This window comes from Crinia signifera, chromosome 8 (assembly GCF_055691185.1).
Source record: "Crinia signifera chromosome 8, ASM5569118v1, whole genome shotgun sequence".
Classification (NCBI taxonomy): Eukaryota; Metazoa; Chordata; class Amphibia; order Anura; family Myobatrachidae; genus Crinia; species Crinia signifera.
In genome coordinates this window covers 29,868,544-29,890,980 of record NC_139224.1, presented here as the reverse complement: position 1 = coordinate 29,890,980, position 22,437 = coordinate 29,868,544, and the positions used below count along the sequence as shown (strand labels likewise).

Here is a 22,437-nt window from a genome sequence, read left to right as displayed (position 1 = left end):
GGTCATGCGATGGATTGCGCGCACATCATGAGGAATATCGGTTCGACGTGCGGTTCCAGCGGGTCGAGAGGTCGATCCTCAGATTATATGTGCTGGACATATGATCTGTTGGATTTGCTAAGCAGATTGTATGTGCTTTTATAGCATATAGGATCGCTCGTTCAGACACTCTTAGGACCTGAATGGTTGTATGCAGGTCATTCTAGTGTATGGCCAGCTTTAGTAGCAAACAAACCTGGCAAGTTTATCTATAACTCGCGTGTTAGGCAACAGATTTACCTTGACAATCCTTATGAGGGTCTTCAGCTGATAAATGTGAAGCTGTAGGTCCATACGATCCGTCAGCCAGGTACATACAACATTCATTGTACTGGTATACCATTGCTGAAAAACAGATGAAAGTTCTCCAGACATACAGTAATAACAGAGAAACAGTAATGACAGAGAAAAGTGGTCAATATTAGCCAAACGGTTAGGCATTTTTAATGATCAATTAATTTATTCAAAGTAATAAGACATTTAATATTTTGTAATTATTCAACATATATTAAAAATAATTATTTATTTTATATTGAATAATTCAAAATATATTCTTGTATTTCATTATAGGAGTTGAGTGAACCCCCCCCCCCCCCCCAAAAAAAATCCCAAAATGTAATAAAAAATAATAATAAATAAAAAGAAACTGAGTCCAACGTGTTAAAACAGAAATCACTGAAAATAAAATACCAGGTATCAAAATTAATTCAACTTACCTTTTGTAAGAATCTAAAAGGCTACAGTATAATGGTTTACTGAAATAATGTGAAACGTAATCGTCATCAGAAAATAAAAAGTTTACAGAACTCCAGGTAATATGCAATGGAATAACTAACTGGGTTTGCATATCCAATGTGTTATCAATTTGCTTTAAATGACAAGAATATTAACAGAACACATACACATACAAATGAGCTTTGATCAAGCTGTTGAAATAAATCTTCCCTCTAAGAGGGTTAATTTTGCTTCTTACATGTGAACAACGCTTGAAGCTGTGTCACCGCAGACTGCCACCCCTGCAGAGTTATATATTCCAGGAGCAATACACATCTACAATACTGTTTAGAGATTCATATTTCTCTTCCACTTAGCAGCATTAGAATAATCTTATAATGAATAAGCTAAAAAAAATAAACATGCATAAGCTCAAAAAGAAAAGAAAATTGGAACATCCCCTAGCATTTTGTCCGAAATAAAATATTCCTTTTCTCAAAAAAAAAAAAAAAAAATGCACAAAGGTTATTTCTGTGCACTTTAAAAAATGGTTATAGCCTGGGAATTATGTTTGTCTATGCTAAAATGTCCACTTACACGCATTAAAAAAAAAATTACATAAATAATATCCTATGTGAAAATAATAGTAATTATAAAATAAAAATGATACACATCATACTGTTGAAAAAGATGGAGGTTTAAAACAAATTTAAAATAACCTATGCACAAATACTAATATTGGCATTGAATTAAAGTTGACTTATGATCAACAAAAAAACAAAAACCCTATTCTTTAAAATAGTTATTTGAAATTGCTATTGTTACACAAGATGCTCAAAACAAACCAGCTAATTACAGTTGTTTTTTTACTCGATGAATGAGTCTAACGAATACTTCTTGTATGGCTGTACGTAAATTAAATGGATCTTTTAATTGCCCCATTGTGTTTAGAAGACACTGAAAAGAAAAGTTTTGAAAATCCAAGTCAAATCATGGCGAAAAGGGTGAACACTTAAGAAAAGATTCTCTTGGTGGCTATCCCTTTTAAGTTTTCCTATAGTAAAACATGAATACAGATGCAAAAAAACTTTCCCCTATAAAGGACCATAAAACAAAATTATGATATACTGCTCCAAAAATCACAAAGCACTAATGCAAGAATTACCATTCACACAGATCTATATATATATACTGTAAAGCCGGGTACACTCTATATAATTTTTAGGCTGATCAGTCAAAAATTATATGATTGCCCCAATAATTGCATAGTGAGTATGCAGGAGCATTAGCCGATAAATATCTTCAAACATTATTGCAACAGTAAGAGAAGGTTGGGATTAGATGTGCTTCACATGTTATATCTCACCCAACCTTCCGATCCCAAGGAAAAGACATTTTTGAACAAAGAAATACAGGAAAAATGTTCTTTGTATCAAGACATAAGGAACAAGAAGGAAATGGTATACAGATGGTTGACGGATAATGTCTTGGTTGATATAGTCAAAAGGCCAACACTAGCGATAGGTCAACATGGCAATGATCGACACATGAAAACTTTGACATGAGTTTTTCATGATTTTTTTCAATTATTGGACTTTTTTTTCATACTTTACCATCCACGTGGACTCCGACTGAGAATGGTATCATGTCCAAGCATGGTGAGCAAAAGCAGTACTCTAATTGGAGGTCCACATGCTCAGGTGTTAAAGCTTACACCAAAAAAAGTGAAAATCTACCTTTTCTGTGTTGACCTTTTGGGGTCAACTTAGACATTGTTGACCTAGCTATATCTATACCACACCTGAAGGAAACTTTAGTGACAGGGACACTAAATCTCAGGTAGGCCCTAAGAGATGGATGGATATTAATATCTGAAAGAATTAGCGGTATCTGTCAAAAAATATAGTAAAAAATTGTTGCAAAATGTTGTGCATCTACCTATGGTGGGAGATGTCTCATTAAAACTATTTTGTACTTAAGCTTATTTTAATCACCAATACAAAACAGAGTAAGCATAACTACTTGCAAAAATGCTGGCCTCTCCACGCCTCTAATGATGTCATAACCAACTCCATATGATGTCACAGGAGGTCATTAGGTCACAACCGCAATGGATAGAAAAGTTCTGGGAGAGGATACAAGAAGAGAAAGCAAAAACAACAGAAGAGGACTAAAAGTGACATAAACTATGTGTATTCCCTTTAAACAATATATATAGCACACTGAAACCAAATAAATGGGATCTGTAGCATCTGCTGGGAGATGATTGTCCCCCTGGTGTCCTGCTTCCAACTACGGGAGCTGTAGAAAAATACAACTCAAATACAACACATGTTCCGTTCTATTTCCATGAGATCAGTTCACTTAAGCTGATGAAATAATCTTTCTATCAAATCGCCAAGTCCTCCTGCAGGGCAGAGGCAATAAGGTGTGAGGCAGGGATTCAGGGGTCACCACATTAACTTTTCTCAGTGTTTGGTGACTTTTAATAGGTCCATAATATAATGTGACATTTCCTTCTCGGCCTACGCTCACAGATTGGAGCAGGTGTTTCACTACAAGCATAAAACCTAAGCCTTTCATTTAGATCTTTCGTAAATTGCCTCTGGTGCCTATTAACAAATGATGTAGCAAGACAGTAAAAATATACATTTAATTCTCCTATTGCCTCATTAATATGCATTTTCCCATCTCTCACATCAGCCACCAGTTAACGTGGTGTGAAGTCTCCTCAACGCTGGCTGTTAAATGGACCAAATATTGCATGTTTTGGGCATAGGACTACTGCTGAACATTGAGGTCCTCTCATTAAAACTGTCAATGTTTTCCAGTCATGTCTTCAATGTAGTCTGATCCTCAACATGAGTTATTTCAGCCCAACATCATCTGAACTTCTAAAGTGTATAAACCCAGTTTCTAAAGTGCGTATAGTGTAGATCACAGGGACATCCAGTGAAAATCGGTGATTTCCCGGTATAGAAGGCATTTTCTTTATTTTGTTGATGGTGATATCATCAGGTATAACCAACACGGGGCAGCCTATTTAACAAAGACCCTTACAATGCTACCTGTATGTCAGAATTACAACAGCAGAAGACAAAGGAAAAACAAAGGAAAAATGATCTGTCTACCGAGTATATAATTTAAATGGTCGACCAAAACGGGAAAAAAATAGAGAAAAGAGCAACAAGAACCCAGTACAAACTAAGTTTTAAATACAGTAGTAAGCAAACTGAAAACAAAGATCAGGTGACTAATAGAGGTACATAACAGTAAATACACAATAAGCATCCAAAAATAATAAAAACAACATAGAGGGTGGAAACGTTATTCAATGCCCCTGGGTCCACGTATAAAGGTAGAATTCAAGATGAAGTTGACAGTGGTCTACGTTCCGCAATATTTTGATTCATTTTACATTTTACTAATTTTTTTCTAGGTTTCTATATATTTTTGGTATTCAGTGCCAATACACGTTTTATCCACACTTGCTTTGAGTAATTCTTTTTTTTTGTGCCCCCCCACCAGCTGGACTTTGTATTTATTAATGGGGACAGGCACCTATAGTTATTTGATTTTTGTTGAGTGCCGGCATACCGTGGATGTATATATATATATATATATATATATATATATATATATTTGGCATATATCTATTGGTATCTGCCTTCGGATGACACAAGACTTTCTATTGCAGTGAACAATGGCCAATTAATAACAAATAGGCCGGTGGGATGCATAACCTACATCATCACATAAATGTTTGCGGTCTAGAAACAGAAAAAGAACAAGTGTCAACTGAAAGGTAGAACCTGACCTTCCGTCTTTTTTGGATCTGCAGTATGGAGTAACCAAGAAAAGTAAATTCACTATAACACATGGGGTTAAACTAATTACAGCTCCTGGAATTTTTTATGTATATCCACCAAAACATTTAAAAAAACAACTTTTTGGTCTTTACCGGATTTCCATTTCCAGCGGAGGCAGATAGTGCTATGATACATAACACACATAACATACTTGCCTCTGAATATATAAATTTAAAAAATTGATATGAATAAATCTTCAAGTAACACACTGGCTGCAGCACATTTTCGTATTAACCGTGCTGAGAACCTCTACTCCACGAGGACGTGGTGTCATTACACATATCCCCATAACATCTGCAAATCTCCCCCCCCATTCCGTTTTGTTAGGTCTCATTCGAAACATGACCTCCTTGCTCTTTGCCATGAACCTGCAGTTCACACTCGTACTTTACAGGAAGCGGCGGCTCTCCCCAGGGGTGCTGCAAACAGAATCGTGTAAACCAGATGCAGCGCTGAGTCTTAATGCACCTGAAGCAGTTGTATTCTTTATTCAAAAGCTTATATACTTGTAGATTAAGGTCCCTTCAGCTTTGTAAAGAGGGGGACAAAACCAGGAATGCTCATAGGGCTGGGATATCAGCGGGTAGGCAGAGGGATTACAAGGAACCTGGGACTCTGCCTCTTGCTGCCTTTGCTAGTAGATTTTTTTTTCTTGTATGTGAACAAGTGCTACACAACAGATTGAAGCTGGTATAAAGGCCTGAGACTGTGCAAGAACTCCCCGCTGTGCATCAGCTGTGCTTGCAATTAGTAATAAGCATGAAATCATTATTGTTGTAGGGGATGATGGCAATGTGAAGTGACAAGTTTTACAAGGGAAGTTCTGGTGGGGATGTTTGAGGAAGTATTTGTCTTGTTATTCTACCGTCTACAACATGGTACGGTCAGCCTCTTCTCTTTTTTTGTGGGGGTATTGAAAGGATTTTTTTATTTTTTACTCTCTTCATGTGATGTTTGTTTACTTCCAATATAAAATCTTTCATTTTTTATTTAAAACCAGAAACCCACCTCCCCTCTTTCAAATTAGCAAATAACTTCTTATTAAGGTCTGGAGATTAAGCACAGAAAATGACTCAGCAGGTGACTATAGGGAGGATCTTGGGGGTTGAGAAGTCTTTAAAACGGACTCGAAGACATTTTCTGCTTCTGACAAAAGGACAAAGTAATCCTACCTGCTTGCTTTAACCGCTCTTGTTTGTCTATTATTATGTACTTTAATGCTCATAAGAGCACAACTACTGGTGATACGACTTAACTTTCCCCGTAACTCACACGAGTGACCTCTCTGCCAGCTCTGGCTTCAGAGCGCCCGACTAATCCAAGCATTTTCAAATCCCTTTAAAACTGGGACATGGTATGCCAGGAGAAAACTTTTCAGGGAGCGGTGTCTTTTGTTGTTGGGAAATATTGGGTTTGCTTTCAGCTCCTTTTCATGCAGTAACTATTTGAATTGAAGGCATCTGGGGAACACTGGCACAAATAGAAGGACTTAGTCACGGGAACTACATAAAAATAACTTCATTTATTTATATCAAAGCTACAGTTTAAATGCACTTCTAAAGCTATGTGCATGGTTAAGGGAACACAATATTTGAATAAACACACTGTAGAATTAGGATAGCCATCTGGCCAGAATTTGATTGCCAGGACAGTAAAAATATGACTCCTTTCCAATGTCATGAATAGTGCAGAAATAGAACAAGGACTGGACAACGAAATGGACAGTAAATTTAGATGGTTTACACCATCAATGTTTTTGCTATGATGGTAGTGGTTTTGCTAGTTGATGGGGGCTTTCTGATGGCAGCTGCCATTAAATGGTGGGGAAGTGATGGCCAATCGATGTTAAAATACAGCTGAATCCAATGGTTTAACAGCGAAAAAAGCCTCAGGTCCCTATTGTCATCCACTAGTGGTTTTTAACATTTTTCCAAATCACTTTCATTTAGTTTGAGTTATGCAGGCCATATATTGGGTTACGATTCTCCAATCCAATCCATTCACCAATATGCAGGTTGGTGGCCATCAATGATCAATAAACTTTGGGGGAAAATTCTGCAAATTAAATACCCCTGATTTGCTAATCCCTATTTTTTGGTTGGGATCAGGAAATTGAGGAAATCCAACCTGTTGGATATTTCTGATTCCCTGAGCACAGTTTAGGGGATTAGGGAATGGTCCCAATCCAACGCCGATGAAAACATTGCATACCACTGCCCTTCTGTTCAATGAGAACTCAATGTTCAATGATTCCTAATTTTCACTTTCCAATTTTGCAGGACTGCATGAAAACAATTCAGAGAGATTAAAAAGGAAATGTAATGGAATCTTTGCAGTTATGCATGCTACTGAATGGTGCACAGTAAGCTGCACGGGGTGGTATGGCAGTCCGATGGAGTATCCCAATGTTGGAATCCCAACTGCCGGTGCTCTGACTGGGGGGCGATCGCAAAGAAGCCCCTTGCAGGGTCGGTGGCTCGCTTCGCTTGCCACAGGTTGTATTCTCCCTCTGTGGGGGTTGTGGACCCCCCCAAGGGAAAATAGCCTCTGTTAGTCTGGATCCCCCCCTGTCGTGCAGTCATCCGGCACCCAAGCTGAACATCCCATTACCGAGTCTGTTACATACCTTCAGCTACAAGTGGAGATGCGATTTTATTAAGACCCTACGGGGTACATTTACCAAGATGGGAGTTCTATTAAGATGGCATGTTGCCCATAGCAACCAATCAGATTCTTCATCTTATTTATGTAGGACCGATCTTCAACAGAACTCAGGTCTTAGTAAATTTAGCATGATATCACCCAAAGTTGCATACACTTGACTACAGAGCATGACCAGCGTGCAATTACACAAGATCTCTCTGCAAAACTGACTCCACCAACTCTATACTCATTTTTAAATTTGCCTTGTGTTAAGGGAGTAAAACCTTTTTGGGCTCATCCCGTCTTTCCATAATTTTTTGCGCAGAGAAACACACACCACCCTCTTCTATTACACTCCAGTGTAGTCAATCAAAGTCAAAACACAACAAGATATAAAGTAAATTATACATTATAGAAGCCACCTTGCATTTTGTGATGTCATCATCCAAGAAACAAAAGGTCCCTGTAGTTATAAAGTTTCTGGAGGAGATTTATCAAAGCTTTGAGAAAGATGAAGTACAAAGCCATCAGTTTCTGTTATTTTACAGGATTTGTTTAAAAAATGACAGACAGGAACCGTCCAAGTCGGTGGGGTACCGGATGGCAACCTGCTATTTGGGATCCCGACAGGCATTTACCCGACGTCGAGATCCCGACTGTCAAAACACAGACAGCTGGGTTCCCGACAGCCACCTGCTATTTTCCCTCGTGGGGGTCTTTGACCCCCATAGAGGGAGAATAAAATAGGTGGCTCGCGTGCCCGCAGCGCAGCGAGCCTGCAAGCTGCTTACTTGCGTTCACCATGCTGTCTGGACGACGTTGGGCTAATGACTGTCGGACCCATGTACCCTACCCAGTTGGTGGATGTGGTTAGTAACTTGGCTCATGAACGTGGACATCAGTTGCAGTTGCCTACTATAGACAATTTAAGTTCACAGTTCATTACAAGGCAGTAACTCTACTGAGGCATCATATATTTTGTACCTTGTGCCATTATTGATGTTATTAGCCTCTGGCAAGTTGATAAATGCATTTTCATTGTTACTTGCTAATCCTACAAGTGGCTTCCTCCAGTGTGTGTGTGTAGGTTATACTACCACCTTATTACATTTGCCACTTTACAAAACCTGTAGAATGTATGAGCGAGTGTTCAGAACAGTCAGATGTTGCAAACTTCCTGATTGCAGTTTCCCATTGGCCCACCTGTTTATTTGTGATCCTCACCCGCCTTGAGAAAAAATGCCTCAATCAGACCTGCTTGCTAGGCTGCGTATATTCAGAGCCTGGTGAGCAGGTTAACGCCGCCCCGCCGAATGCAGGCCCCCCGCGCACACCATTTTTTGTAGGCATGCTCATGAAATGTTGGGTGTCCACCCCAGGATGTCCCCTGCCTGTCAATCAGGCAGCGAGCGCATCAGCAAATGAAAATGCTGCTGGCTCACTGCAGGGGGCGGCAGTCCGCTAGCATTGGGGAAGGGACTGAATTTGGACCTGTGCGAGCAAGTCTGAATAGGCCCCAAAATGTGGATGGCTGAACAGAGCGACTCTTTGGGTATGAGGTGGGGGAGCTGGGTTTGGCTAAGATAAATAATGTCCCCTACCTGGGATCAATCCCAAATATAAGGAAACAAAGATACTCAAAACAGGTCAGGATCAGGCAGTCAGAAAACCGACAGAGGAATCCCAATGGAAAGGTAAGTACGGGGGTTGGGCTAAGGCACTAGGAGGAGGGGAAGATTTGGGATTGCTAGGGTAAGAGCTGAGGTATGGATTGAAACAGTTAAAAGTTACGACTCGGATGCAGCTGTAGGTATTCTGTTGGGATCCCAGCTGCCGGATTTTATACTCGGTGGTACCGAGAGAGGGGGGAGGGCATAATAATTACCCAGACGCATTGAGGCCCCTATAATCTGGCAACAGTACCTTCAGCAGCTCTTCTGAACCCAGCACATGTAGCTGTGTGCTGGGCTGCAGTATTGCCAGGGAGGTGCTTCAAGTGCGATTTATTTTGTAGTTTATTTAAGGGGTATATGGCCACGCCTCCTGCAATTAGGCCACCCCCCTGAAAAGTACCTGGGCCACCAGGCTCTCTACTGCCCTTTTCATACTCAACCGCTTAAAACACCAATATTAATAATTAGCATTATCCTTTCTTTTGAGGTATGTACATGATAAGTTTTTGGTTTTGCCCACTTTAGTAGATGTCTGCATAATACTGGGGATGTGATGAGCATTTTAAGCCAATAAATACCAGCCACACGGGAAAACTGTCCAACCAATTAGGTGAGAGGAATAACCTTACTGATTAAGGATAATAAAGAAACATTCAGCATCTAAAATGAAAAGAGGTGATGTTACATATTATTTTATAGGATGCAATCAAGAAATGTTAGACAGAATCTTATTGGTTGCTCTGGCCACATTCAGCTTTTTGATTTTTAAAAGCATTAGTAAGTTTACCCCTAAAAATCTTTATAGCTGTATTCTTATCAGAATCAATCTCCGCTAGAAACTTTTACAATGTAACAAAATTTAGCAGACGCCATGTTATTTAAAAAGCATCTTGTTATTATCAACATCTTTAGATGGTTCATTCATTCATTCATTCATTCATGTAAAGTAATTCGCTAGAAATGCAATTTTAAAATACACTCTGTAAGCATACTTATAGGGCTATAAACAGTGGCATGAGCTTGGCTTCTTTTAGAACCGAGATTTAGATTGGAACTATCAGACAGAATCTCCGAGCTATAGAACACCCGCGAGACTGGAATTTAGAGATTAGCGCATTGCAGACAAGAATGAAGTAGAAATTATTATCGTACTGATCCCTACTAAAAGTCAATCAAAATATTTTAAGCCAACAGATTTTTTTTTTTAAAACAGAAAGCATAGCTATAAAATACATCTTCAATCATATTTTAGAGTAGTGAATATAAGAGTTTTAAAGTCTTAGCAAATTGCAAGACATTGGAATGCATAATGCAATTATTCCCCTCCAGGTTCTTGCACTGGGATATTTCGTACACCCAACAATATATTTTTTCTCAGAATAAATTAATACAGAGAAAATGTGTGTGGCCTAAAGTTGGAACTTTTTTGTTGCATTCACAGACGCTTTTCGTCAATCCGTGGCCATTTTCGCCGACCCACGGATTATCTGGCACTTGACAGCCGGAACATTGAATTCTGACTTTCAAGTTACTGTCGGATGAAACTAAAACAGGCCGGGCCTCCAACTGTCCGGACGTTCAGACAATCGGAATCCCATATTGAATACCCCCCATCAGACTTTGGCCCTTATTCTGGTTGGTGCGGTCAGAGCCGCACACGGGGCTCCGACCGCACAAACCAAGGGCCGCCCACCAGACGGATCGCCACGGCCGTCCGTACACGGACGGCTGGCGATCCGCACAAAAATGGTGGAGGCGTACGCCTCCACCATGGTGGGAGCTGCCCCCTGCATTCGATGGTCGTCGACCATCGAAGGCAGGGCCGCACGCCGCGGCAGCTCCCGCAAGCTGAGACCACACGGACAATCGTCCGTGTGGTAGCTTGTATGGGGGCTGAAAGCTGACATCCGGCGACGTCAGCTTTCCGCCCCCATGTCATGGTAATGAGGGCGTCATGCCCTCATTACCATGCATACGCCCCGCGTTTGCATGGGAACGCCCATGAAACGCGGGGCGTACACATAGGGAAATGAGGGCATGATGCCTCTCACGCCCCTATACGCCCCCTTTGCGGCGGACGAAAGACGTCTGCGGCGAAGGGGGCTGCACATGCGCAGAATGACCTCTGCGCATGTGCAGACCAAAAACATCGGCGGTACGGCCGCACGCGGGCCGTACCGTGCCGATTAGAATAAGGGCCTTTATTACACTTTTGGCATACTTTTAAATGACATTTGGAAAAGCTTAACATTTTTGGGGTCATCATTTCTGCCAGACAAGCATGACAGACTTTAATAACTGCCAATTAATGTGCGCTGGAGGTAAAGCAGAAGTATGGGGGTGCAGCCGCAAGAAAGACCTAGCAATACTGCGTTGCGCCCCCCCCCCCCACTCTGAGGCCCCCGTTATCCTAACTGTACTCTTAGGGGAAAAGAGTGAAGCCTCTTCTGAGCGCAGGACCATAAATGCTCAGAAGATTTCCCCCTCTGTTCTTAAGCCAGGTACTCACCAGTCGATATTTGAAATGAATTTGGCAATAGCGGCCATTTTTTAAGTTTAATGTGTACTCACAACATCAGTAGTGATGCATGCTCCCATGACTCGCTAGCGCCATCCCGCCATTGTTGGTACCCAATCGTTGGGATGTCGCTAGTGATGCCATGTTGAATATAGCCTGGCCACACCCCCCCCCCAAAGGTTGTTGCCGGCATTGGCAACAGCTTATGCACTTACGGAAACCAGCTCTCCCGCTGGGTTCCATCACTTCTGTGGTCGTGCTGGGTGCACATCGTCTAGCGTATACCCAGCATTAGACAACACATTGGCAGGTGCATGGTAGGCTAGAGCAGGACAGCAGAGAGCCTGGCTGGGCCCCAGGCCCTTTTTAGGGAGTGCGGCCTAATCACAGGAGGCTTGGTCATGCACCCATAGAATAAAATACAATTATTCTTAATTTTATGTAGTTTGATGCTACTTTCGTAGTCCAGCAAACCGCTCATGCCATAACCGTGTGCAAAAAAAAAACAATCAACATTAAAGTAGTTGAATTATGAATTGTCATGTTTTAAAAATCTAGTATGTAAAATGAACAATCGCTTCCTTTGGAAATAACATCTGTTAATTTAAATGCATGCACAGACATTTAGGAGTAAATTTACCAAAGCTTCTTAAAATTAAAAGAGGTGAGATTGCTCATAGCAACCAATCAGATTTGGTAATTTCTCTATTGCATCCTAGAAAATGATAGACAGAATCGGATTAGTTGCTATGGGCAATATCACCTCTCTTCATTTTTAGAAGCTTAATGCAGGGTACACACCAGAACAATTTGGCCTAAAACACCTGATTTAGATACAGTCTGGACCAATTGGGCATGTTTTGGGCCATTTCTGATCCGATTACGATCAGATGCGCAGCCCTGTGGGTCGTTTGGTCGTTTTGCTGCAGGTAGGATTTAAATAACAACCCCTTAAACTGGGTACCGATTGGGATGAGATCGGGAGCAGATTGTGTGCTTTAACAGATCCTTCAACAGATCGCAAGACGATTGTACGATCGTCTTGCGATCTGCTCCCAATCTCAATCGTTCTGATGTGTACCAGGCATTAGTAAATTCACCCCTTAGCACTTTATTGGACATGTGGACATGTGGTATAGCCAACAGGTGTCACTAGTGCTGTCTAGAAAAAAAGTTTTGGATCTCCGAGAGTTGTAATAATAATTTTGAGGGTTTAATGAAGCTACTGCGAAGCTTGCTCAACTGTTGTTCCGTACAAAGAGAGTTTTGTCAGTCGCACAGATAGTAATGGTTATATACTTGAAAAAGACCCTCCTTTTATTATACAGATGGAGCTCAGCCCATCTTTGCAGGGGCTGGCGATTCTATCGCCAGCCTCCGCCATCCGCCGGCTCCCGCCAGGGGTCGTGCGCGCATGAGACGCTTGCGCGCCCCCTGGCAACGGAGCCTGCCTACGGACCCCGCTGCCTCCCCCGCCGTCGCTGCAGGTACCCCTCACCGCCCGAGCGCCCCCCCCCTAACCCTGCCCTTCTCTCTGAAGCGGAGACGGGCATTGACACGCAGCGTCCCCGCCGAGGGACTGGGACGCACGTGCGGCACTCGCCAGCGGGGAGGGTCTGGCAAACCCCGGCCAAGGATGGCAGGGGCTATATCTGTATTCTCAAATTGGTATAGAAGATGTGCTACCATTGACACTAGATAGTTATAGTTTTTGGGGGATAGAAAAGAGTGTCTGCTGCTGGTGCACCAAAAAGAAATTAAGACTAATAAAACAGGACTTTTAATAAATCTATTAAAATAGTTGCGAAATAAAACCAAACAGACAAAGATATGACAAGATATAGTGATTTTAAAAGGATGAAAATCCTCACCTAGTGGGACCCCACTACACAATGTCCTTGTATTATTGACCTATTAAAGTTTATTGACATGTTTTTTTCTTTTCTTTTAGAGTGAATTAAATCTATGTATATTTTAAATGTGGATTCAGAAACAAGATGGCCGGAGCTTTTTGAACACGGAACTGCAAGATCAATACTTTTTTGCAGTATTTTGAAGGAATAGCAATCGCCGCGTTAAACCGGCTTGATTTCACTTCCGCGTTCCATTCCAACTAAGTCCGTGACACGCACGGCCATCTTGGTTCCGGTGACGCGAACCGGGAAATCCGGCTTGGTAATCAACGCGGAAGCGTGCACAAGTGTGTACGCTATCCACAGGACACTATATATAGGGATATGTTCCCTTCTTGGACTATACACACTCCTGAGGAAGAACTTTATTCGAAACGTGTTGAGTGTCGTTTATGGAGGATTCCCTGGTTTGCTGACAGTCGGCGGTGACGTGTTATTCCCTGGTCTCTGGTTCCCCTGTTCCGGACAGGTCGGTCATGGGCTATTGAAGAGGATTTGCACGCCATTACATCTTCACCTGTTGCTGTATCTGCCTTTGTGGAATCTATCCAATGCTGTTTTACTGTCTACCAATTGTAAGTGTGGACTTTTATTAAAAAAACCCTGTTTTTAAAGGTTAATTTGCACTATTTGCTTTTCCTTTATTGTACCCCCTTGTCACAAATCCTGTGAAAGGGAGGTTATTTCTACAGGTTTCATTCAAATCCTGCAAGCATCTCATTGGAAACAGTGCTGTTAAATGGTGATATAACTAATTTTGTATCATTTTCTGTATTTGGTTATACACTGAGCGCTACTTTTCAAAATCACTACCACTGTTGCTTGCTATCTGTCCCAATGATATAATGTGGCACGATTACTTGGAATAGTCTGTGGTGGGTGAATTGACACCTCCACCTAGTAGGGGATTATGCCCATGTTTCCTGCTTATATTGGTGGTAACAGTAATTAGTAACATAGACAGGGTGTTTTACAGATATACTTTGGCGAATGCCGTAGGTTGAAGGGAAAATAACCCCAGCGTTCCCTATGCAGGGACGGCTGGCGCCGAATACGGGTGCTGATCCCACTTCAGCACTGCCATTAGCTGCTGGAGCCGCTGGTTCCCCAGTCTGCGTACCGCCCGTGGAGCCGAGTGTGAGGTGTGCCGGTTTCCGGGAGGTACTCTCAAACCTTAACTACCACCCAGGTGTATGTAGGGGGTACTACAAATACCTTCTACAGTTTCCCATTTTCAACTGTTAAAGCAGCCTTTATAAGTCAAATTAAATTTAGGATTGGCCTTCTTTCCTAAGGCCATCTTCAGATGGCATTATTCATTGTTTCCTATAAGCTATAGATTGCAAGATACCCGGCAAGACCTCATTGGCAACAGGTACTTGCAGTTATCGGAACGCTTATTCCCAGTAGTGTAGCAGGCAGTGGCTTGATTATGGGGTTGCTCTCTGCATCCAGGTGTCACCAAAATGCTACTCCTCTCGAGTGACAAGAACTGGTTGCTGCAGTGTGACATTTTCATATAGCGCCCGACCTAGTCTGCTAGGTCAACCAGCATCTCCGTGGGTGCTGGGTATGCCTACCGGAGTGATGCATTCGGGGGCTGCCTGCGAAGCCACACCCCCTTCAAGCTAGGTCACAAGCATTGGTTTCAGGATACCCGTTTTTTTTTTCTCACACTGCTGCCCTTTGTGATAGGCCCCTTTTTTTTTTTGGGGTGGGGGGTAGTATAAAACCCCACAATAAATAGGTACATTCTGTCATTTCTACAGAAGCTTCTATAACTTTGTGGGATCTGTTAAATATCAGCCCTAATAGGATAAAAAGCTAGTTCCACACAAAAAAAGGTGCCCCAAAAAATGCATGATCTGATTGTGGAATTGCAGTTTTTCACTGGCTGATAAATTTAGATCCAAGAAACTGCCGAGGCCAGGCTTAGCCAAGCTTACACCACAGAGGCAACACAATTTGTTGTATACAAAGCACAGCTAGAACTCGGCAGTGTTTGTGAGTGGAGAGGGCACTTGTGCAGGAACCAACTAATAACAAAGATCTCATGCACAATATTATAAGAATTCTCCAAATTAGCATTGCTTGGACTCATTCCTATGTAATTAAATCCCATTTAATACCTACTTTTAGCTGAACAGGCCTGCAACACATTGCACTCAGCATCCCCCTTTGCATTGAACCATTTAAAAACTGATAACAATTTAATTGCCTGTTGCACTACATGGGAAACTATGGCTCAAAGAGATTTGTAGATGTTTGTTTCTCGAGATGGAAGCAGCGGTTTCACTTCTAAAGAAAAGATTAAGTTTGCCAATTTAAGAGGGTTTGTAAGCGGCATCAGAAGCAGCCGGGTGGTGATAAATGGCCTCTGTTTGCTGACAAAACCACTGTTATGCATGAATAGACAAACATGTAAAAATATTAGGAAGCCATTTTGAACCCATGTATCCTTAATAAAAAAAAAAAACTTTAAACTTCTTAGGGGTTTATTTACTAAGATGGGAGTACTATTTCACATGGGATGTTGCTATAGGCAACCAATCAGAATCTACTTATGATTTATTTAGCACCTTCTAGAAGATGATAGATAACATCTGATTGGTTGCCCATAGCAACATCCCATCTAAAAGAGAACTCCTATCTTAGTACAGGTTGAGTATCCTGTATCCGAATATCCAAAAACAGAAATATTCCAAAAACACTGGTTTTTCAGAATATTTTTTTTCCTGCCCCTTTTTTTGATACTTACCACGTCCTCCAGAGTCCACAGTGGGCTTCAGGATCCTCTTCAGCGGCATCACCTGCAACCTCGCGCAATGCACCCCTGGGACTAGTGAAGAGGATCCTGAAGGCCGCCGTGGACCATTGGAGCACGACCAGGGGACCAGGTTAGTATGTTAAAAAAAAAAAAAACGGAAAAATCCCTTATCCAAAATGCTTGTGGTCCCAAGCATTTTGGATAAGGGATACTCAACCTGTAAATACACCCTTTAATATCAAACATCGAATGGTGCTCACTGAAATAAAACATTAACTTTTTAAAATAATTGGTGGTAAAATGCTGTAATTTGTGTTACTAAACTGTGTTTTTATGAGTTGCCCTTTTAATTCCAAGCCATTTCCATGTAATATGGTGCCTGAAATCATGACAAAGGGACTTACATGCCAGACATACAGTAATTTGTTACTAAACTGTGTTTTTTGATTTGCCCTTTTGCCAATACCACTTTTTTTTATCTGAAAGGTGGCTGGAAGGGGTAGGCATAACCACGTACTCAGAATGGAACAGCCATGCCCATTCCTCTATACATGCCAAAGTTTCTATGGAAGTTGCATGGTGGGGGTGGCCAAAACATGCTCAGCCCCCTAATCCCATAGCACTGGGACACAGAAAATGTATTTCTGACCATACTTGCTGACTTTTTTGTACTCCTCTCAAGGAGAAGCCCGGAGAGGAGACCCGATATTAGCATGTCAGGGGGCGGGGCGGGACAGATGTCATCAAGCTCCGCCCCTCATGGCCGTCAAACAATGCAATTCGTGGGTCCGCGAATTGGGGGAGGGGCTAAAATGATGCAACTCGCGTCATTTTAGCCCCGCCCCTTGCCGCGGACCCGCGAAAACCGGTATTTTGTGCAGAAATGAAGGGGGGCCCGATTTTTGAGAGCCTCCCGGCAATTCCGGGAGGGTAGGCAAGCCTGTTTCTGACCCTGTTGATAATTACTAGGAAATAAAAGTAATTAACATCAGCATACTGTAAGACCACGTGACCATGCTGTTATAGACATTTACACTAGTATGGTTACTATAGTTTTTGCACAACGTAAGGGGGAGTAATTGCATGTCAACCAAGTGGGGCTATAATGCAGTAAAGAAGGAAATCGCAGGAAACCAACAATGATTATTTTTTTTTAATCTACAAATTATTGGTGCAAACCGAAAAACCTTCTTAGACCTCTGTTTTGATTTTTGGTTCTAAATCATCGTCATGTTTTAGTTTTGGATCGAATTTTGTGAAAGATTTATAAAAACTAAAATATTGTAATTTCTACAGTATTATTAACATAAATAAATGGAATTCAAAGTCATTTCTATGTGAATTGGTGTCTGAAATCATGACAAAGGGACTTACATACCATACATACATACATACATACATACATACATACAAGTATGTGCTGTGACAATTTTAGATGACCAGAGCTGGACTCTGTTCAACGTGGAGCCTAAAGTGCAGAGACTTAACTCAGAAACACAAGGTTCAGGTGTATTGTTTTCGGAAGAACCAAACTGCTCATCTCTAGAACAGTGGGTCCCAACCTTGTTCCTCAAGTACCCCCAAAACAGTTCACGTTTTAGAGGTCTCCGTGCAGAATCACAAGTGAAATAATTGGCTCCACCTGTGGATCTTTTAAAATATGTCAGTGGATAATGAGTGCTCCTGGCGGGCAAACAGGAAAATATGAACTGTTGGGGGTACTTGAGTAAGTCAGTAAAATCTGAAATTGTAGAGGCTGTAGGTAGTTTAGATTTTCATATTTTCATATGAGGCAGGAACAGGTAAGTAGGTCTGTGTGGCCATGCTGCCTGCGCTAATTGTGTTCCACCTCGCAAGTCCTCTAATCAAAGAGTACAGAGCTGCAATATCGGAGCAAGACAGGGATTTAGGAGTGATAGGGTGTGTATGTTGGGTGGTGGGTGACAAACATGATTAAACAGAAGTGTGTGGGGATGGGACATTCAACAAGGTTGCTACCAGCTTTCAAATTACACAGTTGACTTTTTAAAGTTATCTAGCATAGACAAACACATTCTTTCGAGGTACCAGTAAGCATCGATGGTCTAGACACCAAATGTGCTTGATATTTATATAATCGTTTATCATCCAAATGAAGCAATCAAACATAGGAAATGAAAATATTAGCCAACTTACTAACGACGCGATTAATGTCTTGAAAGTGTCAGACAAGGGTGGTTTAAGAGAGTAAAGTGCCCGTGTGCCGGGCCAAGTACACCCCTTGTGGAGAGGTCCTGCATTCAGGCTCCATACAACGGGACCTCTCCTCTCTGGCAGTGCAGATGTGCGGTCATTTATCTAATAACAATGTGCAGTTTAAAATTATAGTTTTACATAATACCACATCTCCACTTGTCCCCTAGATAAACCTCCCACTAAGACATTTCGGACTTTTGGGTCCAAGTGGAAAATGCAGGGGACTAATAGGATGCAGGATCCTATTATGTGCGATTGCGCGCAATAGGCTCGCTGCTATCTGATTAGTCACGATAAGCCAGATCGTGCCGCAGTTTATCGTGGTATTGTTCACTTGCCTCAGGCAGGTGTAGAAAAATTCCTAAAAAGCAGCCCTGTTTTAGGCATATATGGGAATGCATCAGGTGAAAACACGCAGGTTTCACTGAATCTGTGCGTTTTGCACTGAAATTTTTTTTTAAAATTTAATCAGGAGAACCAATCGCACCGCCCGCTAAGAACAATTGTGGAAACACCGGGAAAATTAGTGAAAGCTTCAACTTTTTCACTCCTGCGGCAAGATGCACTAGCCTTCAAAAAGTGATAACGTGGAGAGTGCTAAACAACTAGCCAATCAGCTCCTAACTGCCATGTTACAGGTTTAAAAATGACAGTTAAGAGCTGATTGGTTGGTCTTTTTTATCACTCTTTTCTTTACCATTTTTTGAAGCTTGGTGCATCTGGCCTCTTATGTCTTAACTTAAAGATGGGCAATTGGATACCCACCACAGTGTACGGCATAAGTGTTGCCCCACCCCTTCCCTGCTTAGGTGGGCTCAATAAAAGTGTCCTCAGCATCGTACATTGGGTAAATATACAAATATTGCAAAAATAATGGCAATAATACAAGCCATACACAACAATTCTCCAGAGGACAGCATTTGCCCACATGTGTGCTTGCCCACTCTGTTCCTTTCTTATCTAATGTCATTTGGGCTCAGTTTGGTGCCGACTAGAATCTATTCATTTTACTTGCCTTCTGCAGCAGGAATCTCTTCATTAAAAGAGGACAGCTCTGTACAGTAATGCATGTTTTAAATATATTGACATAATTAGCAGGTTTGGTGGAGGGAATGAAAACGATGTGTTGACTTGCACTGTTTGCGGAAAGTAATAAACATATCGTCCTCGCGTGCGCTAGAACGTCATCTGTTTAAACGATGAGCGCAGCCCATAACACGCTGTTCCCTGTAGAAGGAAGATACGGTGGCATTTGCCTGATTAACTTGCTTGACAAAAAGTGACAGCTGCTGTGGATGCATGGAGATAAGCCTTACAGTCTAGTTCCGCCTTAGTACATCTGTCAGCAAAATGGGAAGAATAGGGAATGCAAGGAGACAAATTGGTCCCAAAAGGCTGCTCATTCATCCACGCAGGTTTGCTCTATTCAAGCGCTCACCGAGAATCTCAAGTATTAGGCAGCTTATTCCATGTCATTCAGCCTTTATAATGAACCTACAAGTGTTTAATTTCTTTTTATCTTTTTTTTTTTTTTTTTTTACCTCTGGCGGATAAAATAGTTTTTTTTCTCAAGCATTAATTGTAAGTCTAGCTGATCAACGGACAATATTAACTCATTGCTAAGCTACGTGTTAAGACACTGGGTACTCAGACATTGTCTTTGCAACAGGTCGTCGTTAAATCTTTGGGTGCCATTTTTTTTTTTAAACAGAGGAGTTTGATGTTTTCTTTCACCAGCTGTTATGTTTACTCAGTAGACAGCTTATATTGTAGTCTGATATGTAATAAACAGAAGAGACCTTGGTGTTTCATCGTAAGACATCAGTATCATTATAAGAAGATGGATAAAGGGCCTAACTAAGTACTGGTTGCAATTTTGCGTACATGTGCAAAATGAAAGCTGCCTAGCTGTGAAGCAAGTCATGGGCGGCCATCTTTTGGGGTGCTGCGGCTGTGTATAACATCATGCGGCTACCACGCCCTCCCCAAGCAGTCCAGACACTCCTACATTGTTCGTACGGGATACGATCATTGGGTCACCAGCATGTTGGTCCACAGTCATTAGGTCGACACCATTAGGTCAACATGCATTTAGGTTGACATGAGTCTAGGTCGACATGCAGAAAGGTCGACAGGGTCATTAGGTCAACATGGGTTAGGTCGACAGTCAAAAAGTCAACATGGGGTTTTTCAAATGTTTTTGAGCTGACATGTGCCGACAGGCGGTATTTCATGCCCTACCATCCACTAGGGTGTTATGGGAGAATAAAATAGTGCCCGAAGCATGCAGGGACTCGGTGCTACGTTTCAGTGTCCATGTCGACTGTGTTGACATTCGGGACATTTTTTTGAAAAACCCCATGTCGACCTTTTGACTGTCGACCTAATGACCCTGTCGACCTAATGACCCTGTTGACCTAACCCATGTCGACCTAGACTCATGTTGACCTTCCTGCATGTTGACCTTCCTGCATGTTGACCTAGACTCATGTCGACCTAAATGCATGTCGATCAACATTGTGCCCTAATGATCTGTACCCGTTCGTACTATGCCCCAAAAACACTGCATTGATTTGCATGCTAAATAAAGGCCATAGTACACCATACCTCCCAACTTCTGTTCTTCTAAAGTAGGGACACTCACACGGCGGATCGTCCGAAAAGGGGGCGTGGTCTATGCTAATGAGCACGTGGCATATGCGAATTTGCCGCGATTAGGTCACAACCCCGTTTTCTCCGTCTGCGGCGCTGAATATGCGCACAGCGTCTATTCATTAGGCTGGGGGGACTCCCAACTGCCCCCCCCCTCGCCATGGGACACTGCCGGCCCCGGGAGAGATGCGGGACCGTCCCAAAAAAGCTGGACGGTCCCGCGAAAAACGGGACAGTTGGGAGGTATGGTACACTATAGTGCCTTGTTCATTTAAACCATTCATTTAAACCCCCAAAAATGATAAAATGTTGTTATTCACCTGCTTCCACAATAATATTCCACAGTTTAAATATAAAATATTGCCACTTCTGCACTATTATAATCCAGATATAGGCCCTTATTCTAGTTCACTCGCAAAGGCAAATTCCTTCTCAAATGGACAAAACCATGTGCACTGCAGGGGTGGCAGATGTAACTTGTTCAGAGAGAATTAGATGTGGGTGAGTTATTTTGTTTCTGTGCAGGGAAAATACTGGCTTCTTTGTTACACTGCAATATAGATCTCAGTTTGAAGTAAAACCCCACCCAAATCTAACTCTCTGCACATGTTACACCTGCCCTCCCTGCAGTGCACATGGTTTTGTCCATTTGAGAAGGAATTTGCCTTTGCGAGTGAACCAGAATAACCCCCATAATGTATAGTGGTTATAGGGTCTAATTTTTCATTTGTTTCAGAATTACTTTTTTTTTTAGTATTGATGTTTGCGCAGTTTGGTTCAGTACATAAGGGGTCTGACTGTAGTCCCAAGTGATGGGTGTGGTATATGGTCCCGACTGTCGGGAAACTGTCCAGCACCCCCAAGTGATAATAATAGGAACTTCGGTCTGCATCACTAATTTCCGTGAAATCTCCTGCATTACACTGTCCATACATAGCATTAGCAACAAGTGTATTAAGAGAGGAGTCTACATCTGGACCCCCTCCTCACTAGCCGAAAGTGGAATTGACTCTGGGCAATTAGAGTTGCTGTGTGGCATAATGTGAACTGAGGTGACTTCAGTATATTAAGTTGTAACTGGGGCACTGTGGTATAATGTGAACTGGGGTCACTGGCTGGCATAATGCTAAATGAACAAAGAGTACCTGTGTGGCATGATGTGAATTGGGATCATTATGGCATAATGTGACCTTAGATCACTATGGCCCTTATTCTAGTTGAATCGGACGGATGCGTATTTTCGGACAGAAACCGAGTGTTCTTAGCCCCGCCTTCCGTACGGATCGCTCACACTGTCTGAATGCGGTAAGACGCCGACCGAACGGACCGCGAGTGGATTTTTCATGTGAACACCTCCTCCATCTGTGGGAACCTCCCCCATCATTCAATGGTCGCCGACCATCGAATGCTGGAC

At 42.0% G+C, this 22,437-nt stretch overlaps 1 protein-coding gene across 17 annotated transcripts in view; it reads right to left on the bottom strand.

Moving 5' to 3' along the window:
• The window catches only part of CADPS (calcium dependent secretion activator), a 388,847-nt gene that overhangs the window by 6,885 nt on the left and 359,525 nt on the right, over positions 1 to 22,437 (bottom strand). For all 17 annotated transcript variants that reach the window (XM_083156060.1, XM_083156054.1, XM_083156062.1 and 14 more), the window contains one exon: positions 280 to 384. In XM_083156060.1, the coding sequence (XP_083012186.1) occupies positions 280 to 384 (105 nt within the window). The remainder of the gene's footprint in view (positions 1 to 279; positions 385 to 22,437) is intronic.